Source organism: Lissotriton helveticus, chromosome 12 (assembly GCF_964261635.1).
Source record: "Lissotriton helveticus chromosome 12, aLisHel1.1, whole genome shotgun sequence".
Taxonomy (NCBI): domain Eukaryota; kingdom Metazoa; phylum Chordata; class Amphibia; order Caudata; family Salamandridae; genus Lissotriton; species Lissotriton helveticus.
Genome location: NC_136073.1, coordinates 395,477,539 through 395,500,672, shown reverse-complemented (window position 1 = coordinate 395,500,672; position 23,134 = coordinate 395,477,539). Strand labels below are relative to the sequence as shown.

At 46.0% G+C, this 23,134-nt stretch overlaps 1 protein-coding gene across 2 annotated transcripts in view; it reads right to left on the bottom strand.

Moving 5' to 3' along the window:
- Window positions 1-23,134, bottom strand: part of SS18L2 (SS18 like 2) — a 75,726-nt gene that overhangs the window by 39,576 nt on the left and 13,016 nt on the right. For both annotated transcript variants that reach the window (XM_078669508.1, XM_078669510.1), the window contains exon 2: window positions 8,645-8,799. In XM_078669508.1, the coding sequence (XP_078525634.1) occupies window positions 8,645-8,713 (69 nt within the window). In that variant the 5' untranslated portion in view covers window positions 8,714-8,799. The remainder of the gene's footprint in view (window positions 1-8,644; window positions 8,800-23,134) is intronic.

Genomic DNA, 23,134 nt, shown 5'->3' with positions numbered 1-23,134 from the left:
AGCTCCTAAGTGCTTGGTTTACAGAAAGAATATGCACCAAACAGCTCACAAGCACATCACGAGAATCTGCCTTGTAATGAAACACAATTTGTTTGCCACTAGTGCATACCTACTGTCATGTTAGAGCGACTGCCTAATCAAAGCATACTTAAGGCAGTGAAACATGTTTTTTCTGTTGCTAGGCTGTGTTTCAGGGCCAGGCATCTATTGACAACATGCTGTTTCTCAAATCTCAAAAAACACAGTTGATGGACAGAATGTAGAATAATATCATACATTCACCCCAGTACAAGGATCTGGGCCTAAATCCATCGTTTTTTTGCACTCCACACCACCCTGGGTTAGACACTGGCTATATGCAAATCAGCTCTGACCCTGTGCCTCATGGGAACAGTCCAGTCCGAACTACCAAGCCATGTCTTTCCCAGACCGGAATCAAGCATCCAAGGACCGGTTTCTGGCTATCAGCCTTCATCAGCCTGGATAGCTTGACTCCAGTGGTGTGGAGAGCCTGGGACTCACGTCTGAGCATACCCAGCCCACTCGGGGCGAAAATTGCAAAAAACACAGTTGATGGACAGAATGTAGAACAATATCATACATTCACCCCAGTACAAGGATCTGGGCCTAAATCCATCGTTTTTTTGCACTCCACACCACCCTGGGTTAGACACTGGCTATATGCAAATCAGCTCTGACCCTGTGCCTCATGGGAACAGTCCAGTCCGAACTACCAAGCCATGTCTTTACCAGACCGGAATCAAGCATCCAAGGACCGGTTTCTGGCTATCAGCCTTCATCAGCCTGGATAGCTTGACTCCAGTGGTGTAGAGAGCCTGGGACTCACGTCTGAGCATACCCAGCCCACTCGGGGCGAAAATTGCAAAAAACACAGTTGATGGACAGAATGTAGAACAATATCATACATTCACCCCAGTACAAGGATCTGGGCCTAAATCCATCGTTTTTTTGCACTCCACACCACCCTGGGTTAGACACTGGCTATATGCAAATCAGCTCTGACCCTGTGCCTCATGGGAACAGTCCAGTCGGAACTACCAAGCCATGTCTTTCCCAGACCGGAATCAAGCATCCAAGGACCGGTTTCTGGCTATCAGCCTTCATCAGCCTGGATAGCTTGACTCCAGTGGTGTGGAGAGCCTGGGACTCACGTCTGAGCATACCCAGCCCACTCGGGGCGAAAAATGCAAAAAACACAGTTGATGGACAGAATGTAGAACAATATCATACATTCACCCCAGTACAAGGATCTGGGCCTAAATCCATCGTTTTTTTGCACTCCACACCACCCTGGGTTAGACACTGGCTATATGCAAATCAGCTCTGACCCTGTGCCTCATGGGAACAGTCCAGTCCGAACTACCAAGCCATGTCTTTCCCAGACCGGAATCAAGCATCCAAGGACCGGTTTCTGGCTATCAGCCTTCATCAGCCTGGATAGCTTGACTACAGTGGTGTGGAGAGCCTGGGACTCATGTCTGAGCATTCCCAGCCCAATCGGGGCGAAAATTGCAAAAAACACAGTTGGACAGAATGTAGAACAATATCATACATTCACCCCAGTACAAGGATCTGGGCCTAAATCCATCGTTTTTTTGCACTCCACACCACCCTGGGTTAGACACTGGCTATATGCAAACCAGCTCTGACCCTGTGCCTCATGGGAACAGTCCAGTCCGAACTACCAAGCCATGTCTTTCCCAGACCGGAATCAAGCATCCAAGGACCGGTTTCTGGCTATCAGCCTTCATCAGCCTGGATAGCTTGACTCCAGTGGTGTGGAGAGCCTGGGACTCACGTCTGAGCATACCCAGCCCACTCGGGGCGAAAAATGCAAAAAACACAGTTGATGGACAGAATGTAGAACAATATCATACATTCACCCCAGTACAAGGATCTGGGCCTAAATCCATCGTTTTTTTGCACTCCACACCACCCTGGGTTAGACACTGGCTATATGCAAATCAGCTCTGACCCTGTGCCTCATGGGAACAGTCCAGTCCGAACTACCAAGCCATGTCTTTCCCAGACCGGAATCAAGCATCCAAGGATGGATTTAGGCCCAGATCCTTGTACTGGGGTGAATGTATGACATTGTTCTACATTCTGTCCATCAACTGTGTTTTTTGCAATTTCACCCCGAGTGTGCTGGGGATGCTCAGACGTGAGTCCCAGGCTCTCCACACCACTGGAGTCAAGCTATCCAGGCTGATGAAGGCTGATAGCCAGAAACCAGTCCTTGGATGCTTGATTCCGGTCTGGGAAAGACATGGCTTGGTAGTTCGGACTGGACTGTTCCCATAAGGCACAGGGTCAGAGCTGATTTGCGTATAGCCATTGTCTAACCCAGGGTGGTGTGGAGTGCAAAAAAACGATGGATTTAGGCCCAGATCCTTGTACTGGGGTGAATGTATGACATTGTTCTACATTCTGTCCATCAACTGTGTTTTTTGCAATTTCACCCCGAGTGTGCTGGGGATGCTCAGACGTGAGTCCCAGGCTCTCCACACCACTGGAGTCAAGCTATCCAGGCTGATGAAGGCTGATAGCCAGAAACCGGTCCTTGGATGCTTGATTCCGGTCTGGGAAAGACATGGCTTGGTAGTTCGGACTGGACTGTTCCCATGAGGCACAGGGTCAGAGCTGATTTGCATATAGCCATTGTCTAACCCAGGGTGGTGTGGAGTGCAAAAAAACGATGGATTTAGGCCCAGATCCTTGTACTAGGGTGAATGTATGACATTGTTCTACATTCTGTCCATCAACTGTGTTTTTTGCAGTTTCTCAAATCTCATCGTGTTTTCTTTTAGTAGCTTGGCTCCAGCTCACAAACTATTTATTGCTCATGTCAGCTCACAGGTTCAGTTCCAAAGTTTGTTTTCAGAACTCTACATGAGAACAGACCAAGCCGTCCCATAGGTACATGAGGATTTAAAACAGGCAGAGCCTAAACTGCACACAAATAAGAAATTAAACAAGAAAAAAATGCAGCGCTTTGGAGAGCAGAAAAAAAGTACAAACGTTATGGAGGGAGCAGCAGGCAGGCCAAGTGGAAGGAGGAAGAAATAGTACTATCACATCAGGAGTAGCGGACAGGCACCAATCAAGTTTTATTAACCTGTGTTTGGTCTCTTCTCCACTGAAAGGATTTGAAATTAAGTTTGGTCAGCACTGAACAATGAAGGTGGCTGCAAAGAGACGCTGCATATAATATAATTGGCACCCAATGAGTGTACTCCAATCTCTTTTTAGGTCGAGCCAAGATAGCACTTCAAGACATGTTGTATATACTTTATTGGCTTACAGCCTGCCCATTGCTTCTCATTTGTTTATTTCAGTGTCATTCAGAAATCCTTGCTTCCAAGTGGTTAATCTTTCCTATTTGTCCCTCCTGTTAGTCGGTTGTTCACTCCCACAGAGCAGTGCCCCATTACTTGTAGCCTTACACTTGTGTGCGTTTTGGCTTGTTTTTGTGCACTATTTTCTTCTTTTGTTTCTACATGAGTTTCAGAAAGGTAGCGTTTTCTTCCTCAGTCGTGTTGTTCCGAGGTGTCTCCACCAGCATGGGAAGACTCCGTTTGCACTGTTGTTCCCCATGCCTTTTGATTTTGAGGGCGATTGAAAACAGGCCTATAAATCTTGCTGCCTTTCTTTTATCTGCACGGCGCCCACTTTCATGTTTCACCATCGCATGCCTTTTATTCTATCAGCACGGCGCCCCCACAGCTGGTCATCAGCACTGCAAGGACTCCGGTATGTGAAGCCTCAGGAGCCTACTCGCCTCTTCTTTTTTTTTCTTTCCCTGTCGTCGGCGTCTTTGATGTTTCCTGTCCTTTGTTTACTCGGTTTATGTTTATTTATGGAGGGGGTAAATTAGTGGTAGAGGGGGTCAAGAGGGAGTCTGCACATCTTTCAATCAATCAATCATGGGTTTGGTGAGCGCTACTACTCACCCGTGTGGTTCTCAAGGTGCTAGGGAGGGAGGGGGAGGTGCAGGTTCAAGTCCATCAAGGAGGAGGTCTGTCGAAGAGCCATGTTTTGAGGTTTTTCGTGAAGATGGGGAGTGATGTTGTCTGTCTGAAGTGGAACGGTAGGATGTTCCAGGCTCTTGCTGCGAGGAAGGAGAAGGAGCGGCCTCCTGGTCTGGACTTCCTGGTGCGGGGGACCACAGCGTAGGAGAGCTGGGATGATCGCAGGGTCCTTTGGGGTGTGTGGAATTCGAGTCAGCTACAGTGTTGTGGAGGGCTTTATGTGTGTGAGTGAGAATCTTGAAGGTGATTCTAGCCGCAAGGGGAAGCCAATGGAGTGTGCGCACGTGCTGGGAGATGTGGCAGTGTCTTGGCAGGTTGAGGACCGGTCTTGTGGCAGCGTTCTGGATGTTTTTGTAGCTTGTGGGTGAGTTTTTTGTTTATTCTGGCATAGAGTGCATAGCCGTAGTCAAAGTCTGCTGGTGACGAGGGTGTGACAGACCGGCTGAGGCTTGCTGCTAGACACGATTGTGGAGTTGCAGTGAGTCGTGAGGGCGCATTGGTGCCTTGCTCTGTGCCAGTGGTGAGGGCCAGTAGAACTGGTGAGGCCCGAAGATGCCTGGGGACGCTGGCCGAACCGCAGGGAGGGTAATGTCCCCCTTCCATTATTTCCTGATTGTGGCTACTTCGCCTGGGTGGCCTGGTCTGAGCAAACTTGCATGGGCTCCCTGACCCTACTCCTTACTACATGTGCCTCAGGAGCTCTGCTAACAGATGCCAAGTCTGCTTGTGTCCCCTAACTACTAGGGGTGGGGTGAGATCACGCCCTGGTGCTGCTGGAGAAAGGACGGCACGTTCCTGGATTGAATGGGGGTGCCCTCAATGTGGTGGACATCGTTTGCCTGTTGCGCTGCTGCTCCTCTAGAAGTGTGGCAGTACTCTGCCTGGGGTATGGCCTCTTCTGGCCGGGTCTGGAGTTGTGACGGCGGAGATGCAGCCTTAATACACCCACATGCAGAAGCTCGATGGGAAAAAGCCCAAACTCTAGTGTGAGGTGCGAAAGAGTGCAAGCTCTGCCATGCCTGTGCCCACCCGGGATGAAGCTGCAGGCAAGTCTCAGATGCAGACGTGAAACATCTATCAACAAGGCAATGCAGGAAAGCTTAGCCTTGATTGACAACAAAATGGATGCAATAACAGTGTGACTTGACGTCATTACCCAAAGACTGACAAACAAGTCTGTCAGCTAAAGGAGGCAGAGCAGACGATTTCTAGAGCGGAAGATGACTTGGCGGTTAACAGTGACAAGATGCTCATCATGGAAAAGGTACTCAGGGTGATTGCTGCCAAGAATGAAGACTCAAAAGCACGGTCGCACCGTAATAACATTCGCTTTAGTGGTGTGCCGGAACCTACTAACACTGGCCGACTAGAGGCCTACGTGGCAAAATTGCTGGTGACGCTGTTAAGAGCGGAAGACTTCTCAAGCTTTTTGGTGGTGGCAAGGGCCCACCACTCTTTTGGTGCTCGGCTGCAGCTAGGGGCACTGGCAAAGACAATGCACTCAGGCTGTCACGTGAAAATGGTAATCTTAACTTTCAAGGTAACAAGGTCTCGCTGTACCCTGACTTGGTTTAGGAGGCACGGAGCAAATTTGTCCAGGTGAGAACAAAAACGTACACAGGTCAGAATACAATATGCCATGCTATACCCAGAGCACCTGAAAATTATGCATAAGGGAACTCAGCATATCTTCCAGACCCGGCAGCAGGGAATGGAGTTTCTACGCCAACTGTCAAAGGACCCAATGCGAGACAAGAACAGAGATCACCGATAGGGTCACACGCCCCTCAGTTTGACTCTGACCAATGGTAATTAAGCTGGCTCCCTGTTACCCGGGAGGGATGCTTATAGTGTTGGGGGCCTCTTGTGTAATGCGGGATGCCCCGTGTGAAAATGGTGCCCAACTGAATACAGCCTTGCTGCATGGGCGCTGGGTGGTTGAAGTTCACTCCTGGCGAGGTTCGACACCCAGGGGACAAGGATGGATTGTGACTGGTCTCAGGTACACTGGATGGTATGATATGCACACCTTTAGAAGTCCCGGGCACCCTCTGTGACCACTGAGGATGACACACTGCCTCTCATCTCTCTACAGATATAGGCACTTTGTGCGGTTTCTTTTTTGTGTCTGAGTTGCTGAGGGTAGTATTAAAGCTTTATCAGGATTCTTTGTTTGGTGGGTTAAAGTTCTTGGTGGGATTGGTGCCACAGAGTTGGAGAGCAGGGTACTGGGTTATGTTCATTGCATACAAAGTGGACCATGCTGCACCTATATGTTACTGCTTGGAGACATTGCAGTAAGCACAGACAGGAATTGCAGGCACGAGCAAATGTATACAAGGCTGACTGATGACTCACGCGGGAGGGGGTGCTAGCTCTTGTCGCAGTTCAACTTGGAATGTCAGAGGTCTCAATAATCATCAAAAACCACGCAGGTCTTCGCCTATCTAGATAGGCATAAAATGGACACTGTGCTCCTGCAAGAGACTCACCTAACTACGTGCTGGGATGGGGAGCTGATGGGGTGGGGGGTGTTTGTTCCTTCTGCCACATCAGTTCCTCATATTCTTCCTATGCAAGGGAGGTGGCCATATTAATACAGACGGGCCTCCCCAGGGGTCACTGACGGATACGAAGAGCCAGTATGCCATACTTTGGGGAAGGCTGGGCCCCCCACAGCTCACTATTGTTAACTACTACGGGCCAAATATAGATGACCCTGCATTCTTTCCTCTCTTGTGGGATAAAGAATAGTCTACATGTCCACAGGCTTTGATATGAAAGAGGGGGGGGGGGGGATTTTCACTTTGTACTACAAGCCAGGTTGGATTGTCAAGCTATTCAATGGATCCAGAGTGGACAGAAGAGTCCTGGAAAACAGTCAGACAATTTGATCAATAGGAACAAAGCCAATTCAAGACCTTAGTGGACAGTTAATGGTTAATGTTAATATTTTTCTTGTGTGGAAGCTGAGCTACTTGTATCTTCCCTGCTTTAAGATGGCACTGAAGCTGATTTTTTTTATGTGAACAAATGATAGCCACTGAAGCTGAATTCTTATGTGAACAAGATTGTCATCTTTTGGGTAGGCATGCAGACCTTCCAGAGTGAAAATGGACTGATAAGCAGAAAGACAAACCTTAGACCCAACCACCGCCTCCCGCAACCCCCTATCATAGTATTACTCCTTCGGTGCACGCTATGTCAAATATCATCTTCCTTAAAGTAGAAACAAAAAAGTAGGCCAGTCTCCGATGGCTTGGACATACGCAGTTCCATTGCCCAGAACATTTAGGCAACTCTATTGGTTCATCTCTTCTTCCATGTGTCATTCATTTTCGCCTGGCACTGAATAACTCTTATGACCCCAGGAACACAAAAGAAAAGAGTATGCTCTTCTGCTCTTGGAACTGGGGATTGAGAAAGGCTCATCCTCCATGAAAAATATGGTACACAACTCAGTCGGGTTTAGACACAGAGCAGGCTTACTGAAACTAGGTACAAACTAACCACTTGGAACCACAGGGAGCCACAGAGCATCAAGAAGTGATCGGGAGACAGGCAAATACAACCACAGAGTGGCCAGGTGGTGAATCTCTCAGTCCCTTTACAGTCACTCCCCCTCGTCATCTGCCTCAGTCTTCCACTCAACCTCTCCAGTCTTCAGGCGTAAAGAACTCAGTGAGCCCATCACCACCTAGTACCTTTTCTACTTCATTGCTGGAGCCAAGAGCTAATGCCCCAGTGGTTCTATAGGCGTTGCCGTTCAGGTATTCTCAGGTCTTCTTTAAGTCTTGGTACCTATGGATGCTTTGTGCTTCAACTGTGCTACTGCACAGGAGAAGCTGTGTAAAACATTAAATGTAGTGTCTGTTGTGGGAAGGCAGGGGATCATTTCAGAAGATGCAATGGCACTATAAACAGTTGTCTCTTCTAGTCTAGGATGACGACCATTTTTGGCTTTATTCCTCGGATCATAGTACTGTTAGTCTTGCTTTTCTAATTATAAAAGCAAACCATCCTATCAGAAAATGAAAAGCACAAGCTTCTCACTTCCCTACACTGGACAACTTCAGATCTAAAGCAGTCTCAGGCACAGAGGCATATCTGATGATATTTTACTTCGCCCCCATGTATTCTGAAATGCTAGGGATAACGAGAGTCATCCAGTCTCTCAGTTGTAGACAGTCAACAGCCAAGTTTAATATCTTAAATCTTAGTAAATAGTTTATGCACTTTGAGTCGTATACACTGAGTACTTGGAATACAAACTAAAAGCAATCTTAAAACGTATTGATGGTGATACAGAGCTATTTAACAATATGCTAATGAATGTTGACAGTGTTCACTCTGGTTTTCAAATGAAATTCAAAATTTGCTAACGCTTTGTGGAGCAGACTAACAACACCAGAGCGAGTGTTCTGCCTTTGTATGGCTGCAATGCACCTACCTGGGATCTAATGGAACCACTGGGCTATATGTTACGGTATTAAGACGTGCTTCAGAAGTATAGGAGTACATCCACTCCAATAAATAGACACTCAAGAACCTTCTATCACCTGCCCTCCGACTTCGTAAAGCACCTGACTCACCCGCTGGATGGTATCCTGGTTGATCTCTGCTTTCCCTCTGTACCTCTCCGGGACAAAAGTAACAGACATTCCAGCCTGAAATTATCTTATTATAGCAATTTGCCACCAATTCCTCCGCCAGTTGTCACTCACTTTGAGCTGATGTTACTGGTAACCTTGAAAAAATAATAAAAGGACAAACAGGTCTCAGAATATATTACAGCAGCCATTGTGGATAATGTATAGACCAAAATTTGTGAAAAAAGGAAAATCTCTAACTCATTAAAACCTCTAACTCATTAAACACATTTAAAGCTTTGACTAAAGCCAACATCCCCTATGAAACGGCAGTTAGCCATAAAATGCAGTTTTGAAAGGCAGTGTCTGCTTTATATAATTTTAATAATTTAAACAACTGAAAGGACTCTTCATTCCTATTAGGAGCACACAGAAAAGATAAAGAAACAGTGAAGTGTATCGAAACAGAGGGTTGTAAACTATAGAGCTTGTTTTTTTAGATCTTTTTTTATTAAAGTTTTGCAGAAGCAGTTTTTAATATACATATATACACATATAACTAAGGCAACAGGCTTCTAATAAAAGGCCATATGAAATGATAGAACGTAGCAGAGCCTACACGCCATGAAGTGGTGAAATAAGAAAGTGCAAGACCACCCTCCTCTATGTAGTTGAACACATTGTTGCCATCTTACTGTCAATACAATTTGCATTTACTAGCAGAGCACTGTAATGTTCATGGTATTTTATATATTTTTTAATAGTGGATGTATTCAGCCAAGCATCAACGAGTCACTCCTTCGCAGTGTCTCAGCTGAGAGTAATTTCCATGAGTGGGGTGGTAGCCTGCTTTTCTTGGTTTTAGAACAGAAGGGGCACGGTGCGCTTATTGTATTCCAGTTGTTTTCAGCATGATCACTGGTTCATATTTGGGGCTATTTAAAGACATTAGTTACACCTGCTCCTCCTTCACGGAGCAGCTATTGGAGGGGCCACATGCGAGCGGACAGATCAATAAGGTTCGGGTGGCAACACTTTAGTCTGTATTTTTTTTTATTATTATTATTTTATTTATTGAGATTTTTGTGAACTGATACAATCAATACAGCATATTTAATTCACAGGTAGAGTGTAGACTGTAGTGAGAGAAGAGGAAAGTAAGATAATTACAATAATGAAGATTGACAGAGCATCATGTCGAATTTTATACAAGCAGTAATCATTGTGCTTAGAGTACATACATGAGAGGACGCTACTACCCCGGTGAGACATTTATGCATTGGCGAATTTACAGTCAATCCCAGCAAGTTGCAGGCATCAACGGCGAATGGGCATGAGTAAATCAATTGCCCTCAGTGCTGACAGCCTGGACGGTGTTGGCATCCCCTAGCGGGTGAGTGAGCAAATATGCTGTAAAGGGGCCCCAGATATCACAGGCCGTGAGGAAAGGGGAAGGAGTTCAGCGAATGTGTATGTTTGTTTCTGCCAGAATACCATGTCGTGAATCCAATCCTTGAATTTGGGTGCCCTGCCTCGACCCCATCTACATGCTATTCTTCGTTTAGCTAAGAGGAGGCTGAAGGAGACAAATTTCCGGTGCGCAACAGCCAATTTCTCAGTGTAGCCCAGTAAGGCAAATATAGGAGAAAACTGAAGTTGCAATAGTGTTCTAATACTGTGAGAACTTGGCGCCAGTAGCTCCGGATAGCGTCACAGTACCAGACAAGATGTAGGAAATCCGTCCCTGCAATACCGCAGCGATCACGGTTGTCACTGTCGCGCAACTTGTATCTGTACATTTTGGCTGGGGTATAATAGGTGCGGTGCAAAAATTTATAGTGAAGGATGCGGAGGTTGGCTACTGGACGAGCTCTGCTCTGTCTGTCTGCAGCAATATGCCAATTGCCCATCTGTGATATCATGCCCCATCTCGGCGGACCACTTATCTCTAGCAGTACAGTGCGGTGGGTTCGGGCGGTGTATAGGCTATGGTACAATGAGGAGGCTAAGTGAGAGCAGCATTGTTTCGCAGTATCATGCGCAGCGGGGCGACCTCTGGGGGTTCTAGCGGGTATGTAGGTGTGTGTTCTTTGAGGCCCTGCCTCAGCCGGACATAGAGGAAGATGTCCATAGGAAACGGCGGGTGCTTGGAGAAAAGTTGCTGTGATGTGCGAAACTTGCCATTAAGATAGAGATCCCCTGTGCTAAACTTTAGTCTTTTTGAAGACACCCTCCTGTAGGACCGGCATCTTCGGATGATAAACTAGAGGGAGTAAGGAGGAGTACAACATGGGGACCTGGGAGCGCGTGGCAATATTCTGCCATGCCTTCACGATGCAAACGATCGGCGATGGGTCCACCCCTCATGACGTAGTAGGAGTCAGTATGGCACCCTCAAGCGTTATGGGATCAGATAGCCAATGTTCTGCAGCCACCTGCGGCATGTATTTAGGGGGTGAAACCAAAAATGGGCATAGTGGGCTTGCGCACATATGTAATATAATTCAAAGTTGGGAACCTCGAACCCTCCCTGGGAGTATGGCTTAGTAATTGTGTTCCATTGCAGTCGAGGATATTTGCCTCCCCAGGTTAGCCGGATCAGTTCCGAGCTGAGTGAGGAGAAGAAATGTTTACCTGGGTTACACAAAATGTTGAGAAAGAGGTAGAGGAACCTAGGAAGGAGGACCATTTTTATGAGAGCGGTACGTCCAGCGAGGGAGAGCGATCCATCTCGTGACATTGTCTTTGAGCTCTACCAGGGCCCTGCCGTAATTGAGCCGCATCAGTTCTTCCCGATCAGTGGTGACAAACACTCCAAGGTTTTTCACCTCATCGGCACATCACTCAATGGGGAAGGCCGGTGTAAATGCTGCCACAGATGAGATGAGGGGGAAGATCTGGGACTTTGTCCAATTGATGTTTATACAAGAGAGCCAACCAAAACGAACAAATTCCCTGAGCAGTGGATTACGATGGAGGTGTGGTTCTCGGATATATAAAGTAATGTCATCAGCATAAAGGGAAATAAGAATCGGCCGGTGAAAACAACGGAGCGCTTTATCATGGTGGTATTGTCTCACCCTGGCAGCAAGAGGTTCGACAGCCAGGATGAACAGCAGAAGAGATAGTGGGCAGGCCTGACTAGTGCCCCGGGTAATGGGGAAGGAGGGGGAGGGGTGCCCATGGATAAGAACCTGAGCTTCAGGGCCAGTATACAAAAGGCGAACCCATGCCAGGAACCCCTTAGGCATTCCCATGTTCTGAAAGATAACAAAGAGGAAGTCCCATTCAACAGAATTGAAGGCCTTTGTGGCGTCCAAAAAGACAGCCACTAAAGGCAATTGGGGGTCAACTGACTTTGCGACTGAGAAAAGCGTGCGTAAGTTATGTGATGTTGCCCGGCCTGGGATAAACAATGCCTGATCTGGGAGAACTAGGTTCTCCATTAGTAGGCTGAGGCGATTAGCCAACATTTTTGCCATGATCTTTGTGTCCAGGTTGATGAGAGAGAGAGGGCGATAAGAGTTGCAGCAATCTGCAGGCTTGCCGGGTTTTAAGAGTGAAGAGATCAGAGCTTCCCTCAAGGACGGAGGAATGGACCCCAGCTCCTGCGCTTCATCAAAGACCTGTTTGAGAATGGGGAGCAGCTGATTGAGGTAAACTTTGGGCTGCATTTTGTGTTATTTTATTAATTTTGCGCTTCCTCTGAGGTTATTCCGAGGCAGTTTATTCTGTAGTAGAAGCAGCAGAGTTCAATACACAAGTTTATCATAGTTTTGCCATGGGTGTTCACAAAATACAAATAAGGTGTAAAACTCGCAGCTTCTGTTTTACTGATTTGAGGTGCACAGGGTTCACTATTATGCGATGGGTTTCATTTGGGTTTACAAGGGGTACCTTGCTTTAAGGTGACCAGGAGCACAAACTGTGGGGAAGGTTAAGCACCAAGTGTTTCTAGAATGCACTCGTTACACATGTGTGATTTGATATCATGGTGGAACTATGGATTTCTGCTTGATTAACATTGCTGATTGGTGTGCTGATAGGATTCTTTCCATATCTTGTATTGTAGTTACCCCTGACGGAGGGAATCTTCCCAAAATGCACTAGGTATATGCCATAATGGATGTAGGTTACACTGTCACACGATGTTGAAACAAGCCTGAAGTTGCTCTGTGTACGATTTTTTAATATTGTCATCTGCAAATAAAATATGGAAATCCGGAAATCTTCGCTTCATTTTGGTTAATATTCAAGACTATGACAAAACTGTGATAAAAATGTCAAAATAATGTTGGAGTGATGTAATTGCGGCTGTGCATCCTGGTCCTGATGCACCATTTGGGCACTAGCTTTTTTGCAAAGGTCACTGATAATGCCATGAAATAAACCTGGTGGGAGCAACTGCCATTGACTCGGGCTCGCGCTTATACATGCAATAGAAATGTTTTTGTCACCTGAGGACTAGAGTTTGGTGCATCCTCATCTCCCAGATATGTCGAAAGCTGGCAATAGAGACTGGTAACTCCACTAATGTTCTTGAAAACTGAGCTAGCTGACTTACGGAAGGCGCGCGCTCCCCTCACCCATCTTCATCCTCACAAACTGCAATAGGCATGCCTCCTATTGCAGGTGTGGCGACTGCGTGCCAATCTTAAACAAGGCCACTCAGTCCCCGAGGTGTGGCAAATGACACGAAGAAGCGGTGCTAGAGCAGGTTACATTTTGCTATAGGACTCATTGGTATCACTTTTTCCAGGAGGTGCTCCTTGTCTTCAATGGTCAAATGGTGCTGGCTACTCGTGCCTTTTGTCACTGCAGTCTGTGGATTCTGCGCTAATGGGGTCAGTTCCTTTTCTGGATCCCATCACTGAGCATACTACTCTGTATGAGGTTTCACAACTTTCCTTATCGAGATTCTCTTGTTGCAACAACGAGTACAACAAGTGGCTGCAACAATAGTACGCACCAAGTCTGCTAAGATGATCTAGTCACCTGCAAAGGCTTAAAGCAGACATCTGCAGATCCAGAGACTGGGGTGTGGGGTGACACAGAAATAGAATATGATACAGGAATGCCATCCTCAGACCACAGAGATACAGCCACAGATAAAAGATCTCAAGGACAGAGTAGGCTTCCTGCAGGAGGGTTGAGGGCAGGTCCAGACTTAGTAATATTTTCATAGTGGGCATGGCAGAGGGCACAGAGGGTGAAAATGTACCTGCCTTTAGAGAAAAGTGGCTCTCTGACATGCTGCATAGAGCACTAGCACAACACCCTCTACCCAGAGCTAACCTCAGAGCTTTAGTGGTAAAAGACTACAGAAGCTTTCCTGTCTCTCCTCTTGACGGTTAAGTCAGGCTCCCCATCTGATACTTGCCCTGCACACATTTTAAAACAAATTTATCTGGCCTGTCCCTCCCCTCCGCTCACTTTTCTCAATAACTCCCTGGCTCTTGGTACTGTTCCCCAGTCTCACAAATCGGCAATCATCATTCCCATTTTAAAAAAGCCTGGCTCCGACCCATCTTAACTTGCAAACTACCGCCCTATTTCCCTTCTCCCTTTCCTTGGCAAAATTCTGGAGCGTCATATCACTAGAACGCTCAGTACCTTTGTGGAGAAGAACGGCTGCTTAGCCTCTCGTCAGGCTGGGTTCCGCCCAGCGCACTCCACAGAGTACGTTGTCCTCTCTGTGATGGACAACCTCAGAGAGGGCAGGCTTTGGTTCTCCTTGATTTGTCCGCCGCCTTTGACACGGTGGATCATTCCATCCTTCTTTCCCGTGTCGAGGCGGCCGGCATCAGGGGGTCCGCCCTGGTCTGGCTAGCATCCTTTTTAAGGGATCGTACTCAGGCCGTCCATCTGGCCAATTTCTCTGCTCCCCCTCAATCGGTCCACTGCGGAGTGCCACAAGGTTCTTCTTTGTCTCCTTTGTTGTTTAATTTGTACATTTCCCCTCTTATTTTTGCACTTCAGCAGATGGACGTTACCATCTACAACTATGCTGATGATCTCCAATTGGTTTTTAATTTATCCTCTTCCCCTGAGTCCATTCATAACTTTCACTCTACTATGTTTTTCATCAGGGACTGGATGAGCTTCAATCATCTGAAGCTTAACCCCGACAAAACCGAGTTGGTTCTGACGGGAGGCTCCTCCAGTCCCTGGTCCCCTTTCTTTTGGCCTTCTTCCCTGGGTCCCCCTCCCACCCCTTCCTTTTCGGTTAAAACCTTAGGGATTAAACTCAATGCGCACCTCACCCTGCACTCCCAGATTAGTTCAGTTGTTGCCTCATGCTTTCTCACTCTTTGCACTATCCGTAAGGTGTCCCGTTTTTTCTCTTTCTGTGCCCTCAAACTCATTCTGTCTGCGATGGTGATCTCCCGTTTAGACTATGGCAACATCTTGTATAACGGTGTTCCCGCTTACAATCTTCGGAGACTCCAACTGGTGCAGAATCAGGCAGCCCGACTTGTCTACAATCTGTCTAAGTCCCATCATGTTACCCCGCTGCTCAAAGCTCTGCACTGGTTGCCTATCCGGGAACGTGCCTTGTTTAAGATGGGTTGTATCACCTTCCAGGCAAGGGCAGGGACAGCCCCTCACTTTATCTCTTCCGAGATCAAGGCATACTGCCCTAGCAGAGAGCTGCGTTCCTCCTCACAATCTCTTCTGGTTGTCCCTCGTTTCAAGAAGAAGAGGTCAGGTGGCGTACATTTTTCTACGCTAGCGCCCACCTTCTGGAATACCCTTCCCCTTTCCCTCAGGTGCTCTACCCATTACTCAGAATTTCGCAAATCTTTAAAAACATTTCTGTTTGCTCAAGCTTTTCCACGTTAGTCGTCCGGCTCTTCACTCCCCCTTGGTCTGTGTCCCTAGCGCCAAGAAACCGCGTGGTGTATGTGCGCTTTATAAATATTTTAATTTCAATTTCAAAGAGCTCCAACATAAAGACTGAGATTATTTTGTAAGCAACAAGGAGAGCTGGACATTATGCGGTACAGGGAAAATAATCAAAGTTTTTCTACTTATACCCCAACGGTGAGCATATCAGGTCCTCGTTCACAGTAGTGAAGTAAACATTGCGAGGTATGGGACTGCAATATGCATTGCTTCTTCCTGCCAGGCTGAAGATGTAAGGGGGCAAAAGGTGCTTTTCTTCACTGAAGCCATGGCAGACTGGGCATTGATTGAACAACAGTCCAGCTGGGTGCCCAATAGTCCCTCAACAATGGAAGCAGCAGAAAAAGAAAAGGAAAAAAAGAAAAGGAAGAAGTGGTGACAATCAAGGCCCTGGGGCAATGGCTTATCTAAGCTGATCTCAACACCCACGTACACTGGAAGAGAAAGAAGACACTGCACCAGAACATGCGGAAGGTGATATATCACGAAGCCTTCTATCCAGTTTACTTAGAGCTGATGCTCAGTATACAGCCATTAATGGTGTCATCTAAAGGAACATACTCTCTAGAGTCTAGGACAACTCAGCCATCAATAAGGTTTCCACAGATTATTATAGGTAGCTTTATGCACTGTGACAGGTTGTAGATTCCCCGCATCAGGAAGAATATACACATGTTATGTTATGTTATGTTCATTCAATGGGGATACTAAAACTGGTGCCAGAACTTTGGCTGTGGATGGGATAAACCTGGCTGTTAATCAACTGTGAACAGGTCAAACACTGGGTAGAGATTGTCTTCTTCTAGAGTTATAGAATATCTTTCAGAACAAACTAACAAAGCGACTTTTTGCATTGTACTTATCAGCCCGAGATAAGACTAAGTTTCCATCGACAACAACGAAACCAACTATTACAGTGCTCCTGTTGGCTGTGAACCTCTAGACCTGACCTCTTATTGTCCCCTTTCAATCCTAAACTTAGATTACAAGATGCTAGGCAAGGTTTTTGCAAACATATTATGCAGGGTAGTACACTCAGACCAAAGCAAATTTGTGCCAGAAAGGAGCATGGCCTCTAACACGTGCAGGTTTTTTCATGTTATGTTATGAGTTTTTTAAAGCGCATAGCTGCCCCAGCAAAGGGGCGTCCCAGTGCTGACTGTAGCAGATGTTAGGAGGAAACTGAAAGAGAACAGCAAGGCCTATGACATACGGAAAAGATGAGTTTTAATGGCTTTACGAAATACAGTGTGATTAATGATACTACGGATGTGAACCGGGAGAGAGTTCCAGAGTTTCACAGCCAGGTCGCGGAAAGAGCGTCCTCCTGCACGCTCTTTCCTCACCCTAGGAACAACCGCCAGATGCTGGCCATGGAACGTGGTTGGCTAGTGGGTATGTAGGGTGATAGCAGGTTCGCCAAGATATCTGGGGAAGAGAGATTCATGATTTTGTGAGCAACGCAGAGAGACTTAAATTCAATGCGTTCGCCACCGGTAGCCATTGAAGTCTGCGGACGGCGTTAGTCTTGGGGCAGGTTCTTGAGAGGCCAAGTAGGGTTCTGGCAGCTGCATTTTAGGCCCTTTGAAGACGTAGGATTTCATCCCCCCAGATAAAGTGAACTGGCGTAATCCAGCCTTGATAGAATGGAGGCCTGGATGATGACTTGGCGGACTGTGGGGTCAAAGAAACCCAGCAGAGGTGTGAGCCCAGGTCCCAGCTACTTTTTTAGTTTGGGCCTGGAAGTTGAGGGCAGAATCAACCCAAACTTCCAGGTTTTTGACCATGTGATAGGCACTCTGCCAGCAGACTGTGTGCGCATGACGTTGTGGCATCTACTGATCTGGAGAAAGCAAAAACACATGGCAAACCTGGGCTAGGTTCTACATTGTATGGGTTTTGACTCCAAGCTCTGGGCTTGGGTATGACTAATATACAGACCCAAAGCGTGAATCAAGATGGGTAGGTTGATATCCTCCATGGGTCTATACTGTGAGGCACGAGACCTCGCTGCCTTCTGCCCCCTTTTGTCTTGATCACCTGTAGCTCCTGTATAAAAGCAATCAAATTAACACAATCATGGGCAAAGAGCCCGTAAAGCGTGATGAAATGCTTTCTGGATTGCTCGCAAGATCAGCCATTTAGAAGCAGTGTATCTGTGTACCACGTTCTAAGATATATCCAGCATATCGAGTATGTGTCTTCCTCTTGGAATGGCGCCTCCCATAGAGGAGTGGACCGCCAGGGAAGCATCTTTGCATGTGTTTATACCAGTAGGCCTTCATTTGCAGTCCTCCCTTATGTACTTAAACAAATACAAAATGAGTATGGAGCTACACCAGTTATGGATTTAGTAATGAAGTTGATAGGGAACTTTTCCATAGTCTCCTCCATCCTTCTGAGCAACATATAGGTACCATAATATAGGTTCAGGTAACATTGTAACCCTTCACCTATAGTCTTCCCTACATTACAAACATAACGGTTCTTATGGACTGACCTTTTACCTAGATACGACACTGCATTCAGAATGCAGGATTTTTCCTGGTAAAAACATCATACATAATGCATGAGGATTCTTGAAAGCACAGCAGGGCTAACATCTCCTGTATAATATATCTATGTACAAAGTTTATTCTCAACTTCATCCTAAGTCCAACAAAGTAATGCAGCGAGGTGGAACCCCCAGGAGACCTATGGGTATAAATACATCACATCTTGCTAAGATAGCCAGAGGAGACCAAGACTTTCTGGCTGACACACTGACGTGAGACGCTGAGCTCTCTGCATGCAGACACTCCAGCTCGTTGTAGTCTAGCATCCCTCGCGGGGGTGTTCAACCCGAGACCAAGACGGGGTCCCCTGTCTCTTAATTCAGGTAATGGTGTTGATTTTATCCTACAGGGATTCTTGGCTTAACACCTACACACATGCTAGGTACACTTGGGTAAATACTTAATGAAAACACGCAGACTAAGTAAGCACGAGTGACTGAGCGAAAGGTAGTATATTGTATCCACGATCCTAAGGGATCAGGGTTGTCATGTTCGATTGTTGCCAAGAACTGTTCTTTCCTTAGTAAGAGGAGATTCTAGTAGCACAGTGAGCAAGCTGATACAGAAGGCCAACATACCCGGTGGGGGTGTATAGAATCAGTCTGACACCAATCCTAAAGTGTATGCTGTCCGCACGTGCAGACCCTGTATAGGTTTTATAGGAACTAAACGACTGTGAGAAACTTCAGTTCTAGCTATATGTCAAAGATGGGAAGCAGTTCCAGTTCAAGATCATGAATGGGAACTACCAAAAGTAATAACAGAAGTTTACACATCCATAGGTAGAGATACCCTAGATATTAGTTCCATTAAGCCATATTTAAAACCTAAACATGACACCAAGGGTTCTGTTAAGGAAAAATCTGCAATGGAAGGGTAGAAAAATCAAAAAGAGAAAGATAAAAGAAGGACTGGATCATCTGCTTTTCTGCAATCCAGAAGGGTAGTTATAACTTAAGCGAATGCAAACAAATTTTTAAACCTGACTGATATTTTGATAGCTTTTCTTCATTTCTTTTTCAGTACACTGTAGGTAAAAAAAACAAAGGGGGAGTCGTTCTGAGTACCGAAGGAAAGAGGAGTACGGTAGGAAAAGTGAACGTGGACACGAGACTGGTGTCAGCATTAAGATGGAAGAGAAAGGATTAGACTCTACAGCCCCTGTAAAGAAGAAGAAAGTTGCCAGACTCTCCAAAAAAACATGCTGAATTAACTGCAAGTTCTCCTGCGATGCGGGACATGGGTCAGATCACTCCTAGACAGAGCTGCAGAAGTCACAATAGTACATCAGAAGCTTCAGCAGATTCTGAATGCGAGTCCAACTGATGAATTCATACAGATCGAACCTCCAGATCAACATTTAAATCTTCCTGTTAGGGTTTACAACCTAAAAATATAAATAGACAGGTACATACCACATATACTCAAAGTAGTCTTCAGAACTCAATTATTGTAGGATTATGACATCATCCTAGCAAAAAAAAGACTAGCCTCCAGCCTTCATTAGTGAAGCAACCCAAGGAGAAGAAGTCAGAATGGTAGCCTTCTCTCCCATAGTACCTGAAGATAGAAGGAAAATGTGTGCCAGTGAATGGCCCGTGAGACAAGCACCAATCCTATATAAAAGTCGGGGGGGGGGAAGGGTGGCAAACACTCTAGACCACTTTATTCCCCTTCTTTTTTTTATACTTCTTAATAATTGATGTAACAATTGCACAATGAGTAATGGACATTATACAATGTAGCGATATACATTACTAACATAACACTTCACAATTCGCTGCCTGCGCTCTTGTGACCACCATCAGGGGGCTGCATAGTGGGACTTTCCAGTGTATTATTACGCTTCCAGACACTCCCTGCATGCATATTCTGACTTCCAGCCATTTGGATGCTTTTTGGGAATTGACATTCATTCCCAATCCATGATGGGATTTGTGGAAGCCAGTCTGCTCTTGCTGGAAACTCCATTACCTATAATACCCTGCTCACTGCTTCTGCTTCGTCTCCACCACTGCAGGCCAACGATGGGCGGAGGAAATCAGCTCACCTGAGGCTGGCTGCTGCTAGCCTGCTCAGATCTGATGCACATGATTACTGTGAGGCTCTTTTAAGCCCCAGCTACCTTGAGTCCAGTGTTGGTCATTGTAGCTGTGTTCCGGTGAGACCGATCATAGTTGCCTGAGCTTTTGATATTCCTGTTCCTGAGCTGTAGCTATCCTTGTTTCTGAATTAGCAACTGCCTGTAGTTTTACCTTGATTCCTGTTCCCGAGCTATAGTATTCCTTATTCCTGAATTAGCACTGTCTTCAGTGCTACCTTGACTCTTGATCCTTAGCTATTCCTTTCTTTGTTTCCTGAACTAGTACTAATGCACCATTGAATCGGCTCTCCTGTATTTCGTTTGTCCCAATTTCTGCTTTTCTTCCCATTACCTCTATTTCAGTCCTTAGTTGCTGTCTTCCTGTTCTACTGTCTTGCTTCTACTTCCCTTGTATGTTTGTTACTTGATTTCTGCAAAGGGTGTCCTTGTTTCCCTTATTTCCAGTAAAGCACTTCTCCTTTTCTATTGTGCTTGTGTTTATTTCTATACCCTTGCTGTTACCGACTTGCGTGTTCCTGTGTGATTGCCAAGATCCGTGGGCACAGCGAACATACTAGGTGGTGTTTCTTGTCTACTGTGATAATTGTTTTTGAGTTACATCTATAACATCACCATAGGTATCAGCTCTACAGACCCTGCCTTTGCATTTATGGGTTCTGGAGTAGCGTGTTACTCGCCAAAAAAGCACTTCAACACCTTATCAGGGGTAGCAAGCACTATATAAATGCAAACCTTTTTCCCTCTTCTATCCCTCCACTATCCTTCTCAATCCAAATTACTAACATATCCACCACTCAAATGGCTTTCCTATTTTCCCTATACTAGTTCACCACTAATCCTTTATGGGTTCTGGAGTAGCATACTACTCGCAGAAAAAGTGCTTCGTCGCCTCATCAAGGGTAGTAAGCGTTATAAAAATGCAAACCTTTTTCCCTCTATCCCTTCACTATCCTTCTCAATCCAAATAACTGACTAACATACCCACAGCTCAAATTACTTTCATATTTTCACAATCCATTATGGGTTCTAGAGAAGCGTGCTACTCGCAGAAAAAGTGTTTGATGTCTTGTCTGGGGTAGTAAGCGCTATATAAATTCAATTACAATGAATTGAGAAACAGATGGTATTACAGTATTATTTGTCTTTTCTGTCTTTCTCTGCCAAGGTGTACATTGTCTCTAAGGAAAATCTACGAACTGTAGATCTTTTCATAAAATAAACACCCAGGGGAGTACGAGGTGGTGTGCCGCTCATAGATCCCAACTAAGTGCCCGCAACAGGGAAGGGCCCAAAACATATTGTGGAGGCATCACAATTATCAATCACAAAACTACCTAGTTTTACAAGGGGGTCACCTGAGTTTTGGGTCCTGGGCTCAGCAGCCATCTAAGGAAACCTACCAAACCCAGACATTTCTGGAAACTAGGCACCCAGGGCAGTCCAATGAGGTGTGGCTGGCGTGGACCCCCCCAACATTTTCTTACACAGAATCCTCTGCATCAAATTTAGCTAAACAAAATCACATTTAACCTACATTTATTTCTGTGTGGTAAATTTGTGGGATCTCCGGGCCGGCACAAATTTCCTACCACCCAGCATTCCCCCAGGTCTTCTGCAAAAAAATCAATCTCACTTGTGTCGGTGGGCCAAGTGCCTGCCACAGGGAAAGGCCCAAAACATAATGTGGAGGTATCAAAATGGTCAATCACAAAATTATCTGGTTTTGCAAGGGGGTTACCTGAATTTCAGATCCCGGGCTCGGCGGCCATCTAGGGAAACCTACCAAACCCAGACATTTATGAAAACAAGCACCTAGGGGGAGTCCAGGAACGGCATGGCTTGCGTGGATCCCCAACGGTTTGTTACACAGAATCCCCTGCAAACCTCCAATTTAGATATATATATATATATATATATATATATATATATATATATATATATACACACACACATAATAAAAAAACATTTTCCTCACATTTCTGTGTAATAAATTTGTGGGATCACCAGACCAGCACAAATTTCATACCGCCCAGCGTTCCCCCAGGTCTCCCGCTAAAAATGCAACCTCACTTGTGTCGCTGGGCCAAGTGCCCACCATTGGGAAGAGCCCAAAACATAATGTGGTGACATCAAAATTATCAATCACAAAACGACCTGGTTTCCAAAGGGAGTCACCTGCGATTTTGGCTGCAGGCTTGGCTGCCATCTAGGGAGACCTACGAAACCCAAATATTTTGGAAAACTAGACATTCAGGAGAGTCCAGGGAGGTGTGGCTTGCGTGGATCTTCCAAATCATCCCCTACATCTACACAAATTTCCTACCACTCAGTGTTCCCCTCGGTCTCCCATGTAAAATGATACCTCGCTGGATAACGGAACATTGTGAAAGCCACACAAGTCACCCCATCCTGGATTCATCTGTGTCTTTCATTTCCAAAAAATGTACACGTTTGCTAGGTTTCCCTAGGTGCCAGCTGAGCTAGGCCCCAAAATCCACAGCTAGACACATTACAACAAAAAAAGAGTCAATTTTCGGTGTAAAAATGTGATGTGTTGATGTTGCGTTTTGGGCCATTTACTGTTGGGCGTACTAGGCCTACCCGCACAAGTGGGAGACTTGGGGGAAATTCTGGGTGGGTGGAAGTTTGTGGCTCCCTGCAGCTTTCAGGACTGTTCATCACAGAAATTTGAGGAAAATGTGTTTTTTTTACGAAGTTTGAGGTTTGCAAGGGATTCTGGGTAGCAGAACCTGGTGGGAGCCACACAAGTCACCCCATCCTGGATTCCCCTGGGTGTCTAGTTTTCAAAAATGTACAGGTTTGTTAGGTTTCCCTAGGTGCCAGCTGAGCTAGGGTGCAAAATCCACAGCTAGTCACAATGCAAACAAGCATTTACATTGCAACGGTTTCGCCTTTGCAAAAGTTTGA